At 44.6% G+C, this 11719-nt stretch overlaps 1 protein-coding gene across 3 annotated transcripts; it reads left to right on the top strand.

Moving 5' to 3' along the window:
• Window positions 1-109: 109 nt before the first annotated feature.
• On the top strand, window positions 110-11581 carry LOC139561073 (TOX high mobility group box family member 4-A-like). Of its 3 annotated transcripts, none has more exons than XM_071377907.1 (9): window positions 110-257; window positions 2065-2133; window positions 2435-2731; window positions 2920-3180; window positions 5012-5332; window positions 6866-6931; window positions 7255-7902; window positions 8023-8177; window positions 8353-11581. In XM_071377907.1, exons 1-9 carry the CDS (start codon window positions 252-254, stop codon window positions 8408-8410), a joined length of 1881 nt encoding a protein of 626 aa, XP_071234008.1. In that variant the 5' UTR covers window positions 110-251; the 3' UTR covers window positions 8411-11581. The 3 variants fall into 3 exon arrangements, with proteins under 3 accessions (XP_071234008.1, XP_071234007.1, XP_071234005.1); XM_071377906.1 differs by lacking the exon at window positions 110-257 and adding an exon at window positions 1205-1707 and having other exon boundaries at window positions 5015-5332; XM_071377904.1 differs by lacking the exon at window positions 110-257 and adding an exon at window positions 1205-1707.
• The last annotated feature ends 138 nt before the right edge of the window (window positions 11582-11719 follow it).

The raw sequence follows: 11719 nt of genomic DNA, 5'->3' as shown, positions 1-11719 counted from the left end.
TTACAAATATAATTCTCAATATCATAATTGATCAAATGTAGTTAACAAAAAATACACACAACTTGACTCATTTGCATATTTGAAACATTATCTCGCGCAACGTCAACGTGCTCACGTCGCTCTGTGGAAATGATGTCACTTCCTCATGTCATCCCGGAAGCCGGTGCCATGTTGTGATTTTTGACGAAAAACTAAAAAATCATCACGGGCGAAGTTCAGAAAAGTGGGACAGAGCACATTTCGGGGTGAGAATGGAGGTAAGAACGAGAGTAGAAAGTTTTCAGTGGGGAATCACTTGTGTGGTCGGCATATCCAACCCTGTACAGGTTGGATCGCACAAGTGTCAACAATATTTGGTTTTCAAACACACAAGGAACACACGCTCAGAAAGCCTGACATCATTCAGACCTAGCAAGCTAACTAGCTATTAGCCAACTCTTTCCTAGTTTGTCAGCTTTGAGTAGAGAGCTTTAACCTCTGCTTTCTAAAAGTCCCTGAAGATTGAGATTAACTAACTACCTTATATGATCCTTGTGAGAAAGCTTGTTATTAAACAGCAAGAAGGTGACAACAGGAAAATAATTTCCTCTGCCTGTCTATTCGAGTTGTCTCTAAAATTAATGCGTGGCAATGGCTGTTTTTCTATGTTATTATTGACAGTGGGATTTTCCAAAGATGTGACAGGCAGTTAGTGGTTGTTGTAACATTTTCTTTTAGGTTTTGTCCAGAGAATTAACGGTTAAAGCCTTTAATTTGGCGTGGTCTTTACTAGGCCATTGGGATAAACCATTTGAGAAAAGTGGGAGGGAGTGAAAGTCCATGTTGGATATCAGTAGTTTATTTAATTCAATAATATATTGGGTTTGTTTGTCATAATTGAGCCATATGTGCTTTTAAAAAAGTATATCGGTTGTTACATGATGACAAATCGCTTTGAAATAAATAAACTGCTTTGTAAGCAAAATTCCGATATCCCAGACACCCTCCATTCCCACACTGAAGCCCGCCCCCAAGATTATGGCGATTCAATTCCAAATCCACAATTCTGGTTCCATTGATCAGCCTTGCTCGAGCACAGAGCAGCGGTGAGAAAGAACCGGACGAGCTAAATACTCAAATGGATCAAGACAAGTCAAACTAGGGTCATTTGCGGGATTCCATATAGCGTATAATATTAACCTTACGCTAGCTTGTGAGGGTAAGATAGCTTGAGTTTGTTCTGGTGTAGTAGGTGTATAAATACAGCTAGCACAGGATTCGGTACCACCGCCTTGCGTCAGCATAGTAGGATAGCCAAGCTAGCTAGTAACGAGACGGGTTATTTTTGGTATGAGTGATCTAGCTCTGGCGTGCACTGAGAGAATTATTTCGCCATATGCATAGCAAACCTCGGCTTCATTTTATACATTGGAGTCGCTATGAATCCTGCATATTTCATGACAGAAATCTGAAGTCTGGGCTGTAGCCATTTTTGATTTATTCTTCATTGTTTGTACATTTCGTGATACTAAAACAGTCAGTAAGTGGTACAGTAGTTTTCGTTTATAGATTTGTTCCGCACTTCATACAATTTCATTGATTGAATGTCATACGAGGCGCCCTTAGAAAATGGACCTGAATTTTTACTCTGATTTAATGGATGGGACTGGGCAACACGGAGATCCAGAATTCCTGGACCCCGGGTCTTTCAATGGATTTGATAATAAGGTGACCGACAACAAGAGCTGTGTGTGTGTGTGTGTGCGCGCTCTATGGAGTCAACTGTGACCCCCGCAAACACTCAGAAAGAAGTCTTACAACCGCATATTAGGGCTTGGTTGAATATGTGGTAGTTACAGCACACGTGTAATGTATTGGCTGATGTGGCGAGGTGAGCTGTGGTCATTGGGATGTTTACTATGTGAAAAGTATGCCTAGTTGTGTGTGTGGTTGTTATACGGTTTGATGATGTGTTGTTGATGCTATGCATGATGTCTTTGACTTTATTAAACGGATGATGATGATGCTGCTCATTGTTATGCGGTGATGATGGTTTGACCCATGTGTGTGTGCTTTGTGTTTCAGTTCCCTGGAGGCAGTGACAACTACCTGACCATCAGCGGGGCAAGCCATCCGTTCCTCTCCTCCTCTGAGGTAGCTACTCAACCCTTCCACTTCACTCTCTTTTTTAAACATTCATTCCCTCTCTTTTTCCTCTCCCCTATCCTGTCTCTCTTATCTACAAATCCTCAAACAATCTGCAGTTATTCACACACCACTAACATCCAGTATAGCAGGTGATGACGTCTCATACTTACAATGACATACTTCTCCCCGCCCTCTTTCCTCTCTACTGTCTCCTCTCCACCCCTTTTCTCCTTACCATCTCCCCCCATCCCCTACCCTCTCTTCTCCCCCTTCTCATTCCTCTCCATTCTATCCCCCCCCCCAACAGACATTCCACACCCCCAGCCTGGGCGATGAGGAGTTTGAGATCCCCCCCATCTCCCTGGATCCGGACCAGGCCCTCACTGTGTCTGATGTAGTGGCCCACTTCGGAGAGCTCTCGGACGGGGAGCGCGGTGGCCTGTCCACCCCCGGGAATGCGGTGGTGGGGGGAGACGACCCGTCCTTCGCCTTGACCTTTGTCAACCCACATTCGGGGTCACAGGGGCTGGAACACCATCTTAGTCTGGGGGTCATCAGTCAACCTGGTGGAGGAGGGGCCATGCTGGGGTCTGCTCTGGGGATGGTGAGAACCATAGAGATACATTTCAATGAATTAAGATTATCTGACCAATATGGCCGTCCTGTAGTCACGTTGCCGGAATGCCAATCACCATTCTAGTGTTCTATTTAATTCTATGTGAGGACTACAATATTTTATTTCGTTCGTAATACTATGCCCTTGTCTGACTATGAACCCCACCTCTTTTCCAGGATCTGGGACACCCCATTGGCTCCCAGTTCAGCAGCTCCTCCCCAATGACCATAGACGTCCCGCTGAGTGACATGGGCCATGGCCTGTTGGGCCACAATCAGCTGACCACCATGGACCAATCAGAGTTCAGCGCACAGCTGGGGCTCAGCCTGGGGGGCGGGGCCATCCTGGCGTGCTCCCAGTCGCCTGACCAACCACTATCGGCCGCTGCTTCACCCGTTGGTTCGCTACAGGATGACGACATGGACGACTTCAGACGGGTCAGTCCTATTGGTCAATCTTTCTGTCATGTCTGTCTATTAGCGGATTAGTCTGTCTGTCGGTCTTGTTTGTCCGTCTCTCTGTTGTAATGTAATTCTCAATGTTGTGTTTACAGTGCATTTAGAAAGTATTCAGACCCCTTGACTTTTTCCACATTGTTACGTTACAGCCTTTTCCTAAAATGTATCAAATTGTTTTTTATCCCTCATCAATTTACACACACTATCCCATAATGACAAAGCAAAAACAGGTTTTTAGAAATTTAGCAAAGGTACAAAAAATAAAAAAAATATTACATTTACCTAGGTATTCAGACCCTTTACTCAGTACTTTGTTGAAGCACCTTTGGCAGTGATTACAGCCTCAAGTCTTCTTGGGTATGACTCTACAAGCTTGGCACACCTGTATTTGGGGAGTTTCTTCCATTCTTCTCTGTAGATCCTCTCAAGCTCTGTCAGGTTGGATGGGGAGTGTCGCTGCACAGCTATTTTCAGGTCTCCAGAGATGTTCGATCGGGTTCATATCCGGGCTCTGGCTGGGCCACTCGAACATTCAGAGACTTGTCCCGAAGCCACTCCTACGTTGTCTTGGCTGTGTGCTTAGGGTCGTTGTCCTGTTGGAAGATGAACCTTTGCCCCAGTCTGAGGTCCTGAGCTCTCTGGAGCAGGTTTTCATCAAGGATCTCTCTGTACTTTTCTCCGTTCATCATTCCCTTGATCCTGAATAGTCTCCCAGTCCCTGCCGCTGAAAAACATCTCGACAGCATGATGCTGCCACCACCATGCTTCGCTGTAGAGATGGTGCCGGGTTTCCTCCAGATGTGATGCTTGGCATTCAGGCCAAAGAGTTCAATCTTGGTTTCTTCAGACCAGACAATCTTGTTTCTCATGGTCAGAGTCCTTTAGGTGCCTTTTGGCAAACTCCAAGCGGGCTGTCATGTGCCTTTTACTGAGGAGTGGTTTCCATCTGGCCACTCTACCGTAAAGGCCTGATTGGTTGAGTCCTGCAGAGATGGTTGTTCTTCTGGAAGGGTTCTCCCATCTCCACAGAGGAAGTCTGGAGCTCTGTCAGAGTGACCATCAGGTTCTTGGTCACCTCCCTGACCAAGGCCCTTCTCCCTTGATTGCTCAGTTTGGCCGGGCGGCCAGCTCTAAGAAGAGTCTTGGTGGTTCCCAACTTCTTCCATTTAAGAATGATGGAGGCCACTGTGTTCTTAGGGACTTTCAGTGCTGCAGAAATGTTGTTGGTACCCATGCCAAGTTATGTGCCTCGTCACAATCCTGTCTTGAAGCTCTACAGACAATTCCTTCGACCTCATGGCTTGGTTTTGGCTCTGACATGCACTGTCAACTGTGAGATCTTTTTATATAGACAGTTGTGTGTCTTTTCTAAATCATGTCCAATCAATTGAATTTACAACAGGTGGACTCCAATCAAGTTGTAGAAACCTCTCAAGGATGATCAATGGAAACAGGATGCACCTGAGCTCAATTCCAAGTCTCATAGAAAAAGGATCTGAATACTTATGTAAATAAGATATTTCTGTTTTTTTTATTTCTAATAAATTTGCAAACATTTCTAAAAACCTATTTTCGCTTTGTCATTAGGGGGTATTGTGTGTATATTGATGAGGACATTTTTATTTATTTAATCCATTTTAGAATAAGGCTGTAACATAACAAAATGTGGAAAAGGGGGAGAGGTCTGAATACTTTTCTGAATGCACTCTATATTCAAGTGCTTTGATCAATGTATGGGAAACTGTTTTTCTGTTTTCTTTCTGTATTTCTCGTCTCCTTCTCCCCCTCTCTCTTGCCTATTCTAATTCAGCAGAGCGTGTTGGTGGAGTCCCCTGTCTCTCTCGGCGTCATCTCCCTCGATCCCTCTCTCTCCGATTCCCCCATACCTTCCTCCGCTCCGTCCTTCAGCACCCCTCCTAATCTCGTCCGGAGAGGGGGAGCGGTCGGAGGAGGGAAGAAAGGGAAGAGGAGGAAAGACCTCAACGAGCCCCAGAAGCCAGTATCGGCCTACGCTCTGTTCTTCAGGGACACACAGGCAGCCATTAAGGGACAGAACACAAATGCCACCTTCGGAGAGGTGTCCAAGATAGTGGCCTCCATGTGGGAAAGTCTGGGGGAGGAGCAGAAACAGGTACACCCACACATTCACGTGCAAACGAACACACGCATGCAGACATTTACACGCACATGTTCACATTCACTATACAAGCACATATGTAGATATGAATAATGTATAATGAACAAAAATATAAACACATGTAAAGTTTTGGTTTCATGAGCTGAAATAAAAGATCCCAGAAATGTTCCATACGGATAAAAAGCTTATTTCTCAAAAGCTTTGTGCACAAATTTGTTTACGCCCGTTAGTGAGCATGTCTATGCCTAGATAATCCATACACCTGACAGGTATGGCATATCAAGAAGCTGATTAAACGGCATGATCATTACACAGGTGCACCCTGTGCTGTGGACAATAAAAGGCCAGTCTAACGTGCAGTTTTGTCACACAACACAATGCCAATGATGTCTGAAGTTTTGAGGGAGTGTGCAATTGGCATGCTGACTGCAGGAATGTCCACCAGAGCTGTTGCAAGAGATTTAATGTTATTTTCTATACTATAAGCCGACTCAAGTTATTTTAGAGAATTTGGCAGTATGTCCAACCGGCCTCACAACCGCACACAACTTGTAACCATGCCAGCCCAGAACCTCCACATCTGGCTTCTTCACCTGCACAAACTGTCAGACCCACTCAGGGAAGCTAATCTGCGTGCTCGTCGTCCTCACGACAAAGCCTATTCCCCCTCAGGAGACTGAAGAGATTTGGCATGGGTCCTCTGATCCTCAAAAGGTTCTACAGCTGCACCATCGAGAGCATCCTGACTGGTTGCATCACTGCCTGGTATAGCAACTGCTCTGCCTCTGACCGCAAGGCACTACAGAGGGTAGTGCGTACGGCCCAGTACATCGCTGGGGCCAAGCTTCCTGCCATCCAGGACCTCTATTCCAGGCGGTGTCAGAGGAAGGCCTTAAAAATGGTCAAAGACTCCAGCCACCCTAGTCATAGACTGTTCTCTCTGCTACCGCACGGCAAGCGGTACCTGAGCGCCAAGTCTAGGTCCAAAAGGCTTCTTAACAGCTTCTTACCCCAAGTCATAAGACTCCTGAACATCTAATCAAATGGCTACCCAGACTATTTGCATTGTCCCCCCACCCCCTTTTTTCCCTGCTGCTACTCTGTTTATTATCTATGCATAGTCACTTTAACTCTACCTACATGTACATATTACCTCGACTAACCTGTGCCCTCGCACATTGACTCTGTACCGGTACCCCCTGTATATAGCCTCGGTATTGTTATTTTACTGCTGCGCTTTAATTATGATTTTTAAAGAAAATTTACTCATCTATTTTTACTTAACACTTATTTTTCTTAACTGCATTGTTAGGGCTTGTAAGCATTTCACTGTAAGGTCTACCTACACCTGTTGTATTCAGGGCATGTGACAAATATTATTAGTATTTATAGTATTTCAATGTACTTATATGAACTGTAACTATTAAAATCTTCAATTGTTGCATGTTGCGTTTTATATTTTTGTGCAGTGTAATATCATCGGGTTCACACGTTCTCTCATGATATCCCTGTATGTATTCTTCTCAGGTGTACAAGAGGAAGACTGAGGATCTCAAGGCTCTGGCAGCCTACAGAGATAATCAACTTCCTGAGGTGAGACAAGACTAGTGTTCCTAGAGAATGCTATTCAGTTGTACTGTGTGTGTGCTTAGGTTTATTACAAGGGTCAGCCTTTGTCAACGGGGTGCAGGTAGCCTAGCGGTTTAGAGCGTTGGGCCAGTAAACGCTGGTTCAAATCCCGAGCCATCTAGGTGAAAAAAACTGTTGATGTACCATTGAGCAAGGCACTTAACCCTAATTGCTCCTTTAAGTCGCTCTGGATAAAAGCTTCTGTAAAATGTCATGTGTAAACTAAATGTCCACTTTTACCTCTACCCCTCTAACTTCAAACTCCTTTCTCCTCCTCTCTCTCCCAGCTGAACATAGAGCTTCTGGACACTGCTCTGTCGCCTCCCTCTCCTCCTTCCCCCGCCCCTCTCCCCACCCCCGTCGCCCCCCATCCCCGCTCCACTCGTTCCTCCGCCCCCCACCTGGCCCCCGAGGAGAACACCATTACCAACATCTGCACCTCCAACATCATCCTAACAGGTGGAGATCTCCCTCAGGTCACCACCCGTTCCCGTACAGGGGCACACAAACCACCTGCCCCGGCCCCAAGCCCCCCCACCGTCACCAAAATCATCATCAAGCAACAGAAGTCTCCCTCAGGGGTGACGATGGTGTCCAGTAGTACGGTATCGTCGTCCCGTCAGCCACCGCCACTTCAACAGATGCAGAACACCCCTCCTCCCCCCCGTCTCCAGCAGATGGTACATGCCCAGGCCCCTCCGCCACTGCAGGCCAAACCAAGAGGCGGGGGTGCCGGCGGTGCCACAGCACCACCACCCCTGCAGATCAAGATGGTCCATCCCTCAGATTTGGACTCTCCAATTATCGTGACTGCTGCGGGTGGGTTAGCCGCGTTGGGTGGGTTCAATCCGAACTCGGGGGAAGTGGTACAGTCCTCTGCCATAGTAATGGCCTGTTCAACAGAGGCTGAGGACGGGGCTGAAGGAGAGGAAGGGGTAAGATGCTTCCTAGATATGATGATGTCATAATATATGCTTGGTAATATGCCTGCTAATTCTATAAATCTCATATTTGCCACTCAACCCCCCCTCTCTCCTTCTCTCCCCCCATCTTAGATGCAGGTAGAGTTGAATGTGTCTTCAGGGCCAGTTGTGACCCAGACCTCCAGCCCTAACCTGTGTGTCAGAGCCGGCTGCACCAACCCAGCTGTCGAGAACAAGGACTGGGACAGGGAGTACTGCAGCAACGAGTGTGTGGCCACACACTGCAGGTACGGACAGATGTATACGTACACACACACACACACACTGACATTACCACGTGAAACGCTTGGGATTCAAGATAGATCATGTTTTTCCCAAAGAATGGAAAATGTCGATAAACAAAATGTGTGCTCCCAATTGTGATTTAAAAAATTGGTGTTGATCTATTGACTATCTCTATAGGGATGTCTTCATGGCCTGGTGTGCAATCCGAGGGCAGAACTCCACCTCCGTCACGTAAGGAATGGACAGAAGAGAGGAGTGAGAGAAGATTGTCATGATATAGACATGATAGTGGGAGGACTAGGAAGGAGAGAAGAGGAGTGTGAACTGGACAATGGACATGGTGGAGGAAGGAGAGAAGAGGAGTGTGAACTGGACAATGGACATGGTGGAGGGAGGAGATGAAAGGAGAATAGATTTGGCTTTTATTCACAGCAGACTTTGTCCTCTAAGAAGAATCAAGTGGAAGACCAATACTCCTGTGATGTTAAATTATGAAGTTTAAATAATGAGAGTATTTTATATTAAATGTTTTTAATCATTTTAAAATGTTGGTGAAATGTAATATAACGCTGCAGGGTACTATTGGGATGTCTTGCATTTCATAGCTTGGACGTTAGTTGGATAAAGGGCACACCATCTAAAATTGGCCTTGTGTCAAATGCTCAGATTCTGTGGCTAAGATCAGGAGTTTATTTTTCCTGATCACGTGACACAAGGAAAAACTCGGGCATGATGACCATATTCTTCTTGGTTAGGTCACGTGATCAGGAGAAACTCCTGTCCCTATCCATCAGCCGATGAGAAGGCATGTTTATTTCACGTGTGTGTCCTCTCACCTGACTTCCGTTGAAACAGATCACAGTATCAATGTTGTCCATGTTATCAATGTTGCCTGCGACTTAAAATCAGTCTCACTCTCAGCCCTTTGTGGGAAATTCCCTTCAGTCTAATCGTTAAGACCGTTGGTTTACCAAGCAGACCTGGTTTCAGATCCCACCGTGACATACAAACCTCTGGGCTGCGTACAGGAGTGTGAAAAATTCTGAACATTGCTGATAGACAGGGCATGTATAGAAAGAACTGACATGATTCCTTTCTCTAGTACATGACAGAGAAGCATGTCTGTTTACATGTTGTATTTCTATCAGAACGGTTGTTCCACATTGAACATGATTGCCATTGAATGGGAAGGTTTCACGTATGCATATTAAGAACATTCAGGATTACAGTTTGTTTTTGAAAAACCATCATGTTGGTGAAATAAAACTGTAGGAAAAATATATTTAAAAGAAAATACATAGTCATTTAAGTAATGCACAAAACAACACTAAGCCAGCTTTTACTTTGACACTACATAACCAAAAGCATGTGGACACCTGCTTGAACATCTCATTCCAAAATCATGTGCATTAATATGGAGGTGGTCCCCCCCCTTTGCTGCTAATGTTGGAACATTGCTGCGGGGACTTGCTTCCATTCAGCCACAAGAGCAATAGTGAGGTCGGGCGCTGATGTTCGGCGAGTTGGCCTGGCTCGCAGTTGTCGTTCAAATTCCTCCCAAAGGTGTTCATTGGGGTTGAGGTCAGGGCTCTGTGCAGGTCAGTCAAGTTCTTACACACAGATCTCGACAAACCATTTCTGTATGTACCTCGCTTTGTGCACAGGTGCATTGTCATTCTGAAACAGGAAAGGGCCTTCCCCAAACTGTTGCCACAAAGTTAGAAGCACAGAATCTTCTAGAACGTCATTGTATGCTGTAGTGTTAAGATTTCCCTTCACTGGAACTAAGGGGCCTAGCCCAAATCATGAAAAACAGCCCCAGGCCATTATTCCTTCTCCACCAAACTTTACAGTTGGCACTGCATTCGGGCAGGTAGCGTTCTCCTGGCATCCGCCAAACCCAGATTCATCCGTCGGACTGCCAGAAGGTGAAGCATGATTCATCATTCCAGAGAAAGTGTTTCAACTGCTCCAGAGTGCAATGGTGGCAAGCTTTACACCACTCCAGCCAACGCTTGGCATTGCGCATGGTGTTCTTAGGCTTGGAAACCCATTTCATGAAGCTCCCGACAAACAGTAATTGTGCTGACGTTGCTTCCAGCGGCTGTTTGGGACTTGGTAGTGAGTGTTGCAACCGAGGACATCCGATTTTTACACGTTACATGCTTCAGCACTCTGCGGTCCCGTTCTGTGAGCTTGTGTGGCCTACCACTTCGCGGCTGAGCCGTTGTTGCTCCTATATGTTTCCACTTCACAATAACAGCACTTACAGTTGACCGGGGCAGCTCTAGCAGGGCAGAAATTTGACTAACTGACTTGTTGGAAAGGTGGCATCCTATGACGGTGCCACGTTGAAAGTCACTAAGCTCTTCAGTAAGGCCATTCTACTGTCAATGTTTGTCTATGGAGATTGCATGGCTGAAATAGCCAAACCCAATAATTGTAAAGTGGTGTCCACATACTTTTGTGTGTATATATGGTGTGTTTCTGGAGAGGAATGGGAAAATATATATTTTTTAATGTTTTAGTGTCTGAGTAGGAATGCTGATTTAGGATCAGGTCCCCCATCATATGTGATTGTGTTCATTTGGATCTAAAAGGCTAAACTAATCCTAGATCAGCACTTCTACTCAGATGCTTTATGAAGACGGCAAATAAAGAAATTTGTATTTTAACAATAGAAATGTAATTACGAGAAAGGACATCCCCATTCACTAGTGTAACTATAAAGGGAATTCTCATTTAATATAAATTCTATTCAATAGTAATTATATTATGGTTTTACCACATGCATCCATATATTTACTTGGCATTGCATTAGTGAAAGGGAAATTATGGGTTGTGAATTATCACTTACTAGTTGTCATCACTACATTATGCATGTGGAACAAAAATGACATTAACATGTTAATGTATATATAAAAAGGAAATTAATGAAAAGGTTATTTTTTGTAAATAATTTTAACTAATGATCATAAATGTTTTATGGAAAAATAATGCTTTATGTATCATTAGGTAAGATTTGTGTGTGTTTTGGTTTATATCCCTAAAAGGTAAAAATAAGAAAAAAATGGGGAAAAGTTGCAGAAAATTAAATTAATCCAGATAATAATTTTATCACCATGATAAATCACTTTTTGAAAGAGCCATCCTAGCACATCCCATTTCAGCGGGAAGGAGAAGAGGTTTCTGCAGTGATGTCAAAAACTTGTTTTAAATATACGTTTGTTTCCAGCGTGACGTGTCAGCAATTTCGAATTCTGGAGGTGGCGGGAAAATATGCAGTGGCGGGAAAAAAAACGCATGGTCACAGCCACGATCCGACGGAGGCGGGTTTTCAGATGTACCTTGGGAGGCGCTGTCGAGCAATGTTAAACAAATAAATGATACACTATGTGTAACAACACAAGAGTACTGTCTTTGGTAACAATATGCATGAAATACCACAAATAGAAACCCCCATCAAACGATTTTATACACTGATATAAAAATAAACATGTACGTTCAATAAAGATAGAAATCAAGGCACGGGTCAAGAGAAAAA

Source organism: Salvelinus alpinus, chromosome 31, assembly GCF_045679555.1.
Source record: "Salvelinus alpinus chromosome 31, SLU_Salpinus.1, whole genome shotgun sequence".
NCBI lineage: Eukaryota > Metazoa > Chordata > Actinopteri > Salmoniformes > Salmonidae > Salvelinus > Salvelinus alpinus.
This window is presented reverse-complemented; position numbering and strand designations above follow the sequence as displayed.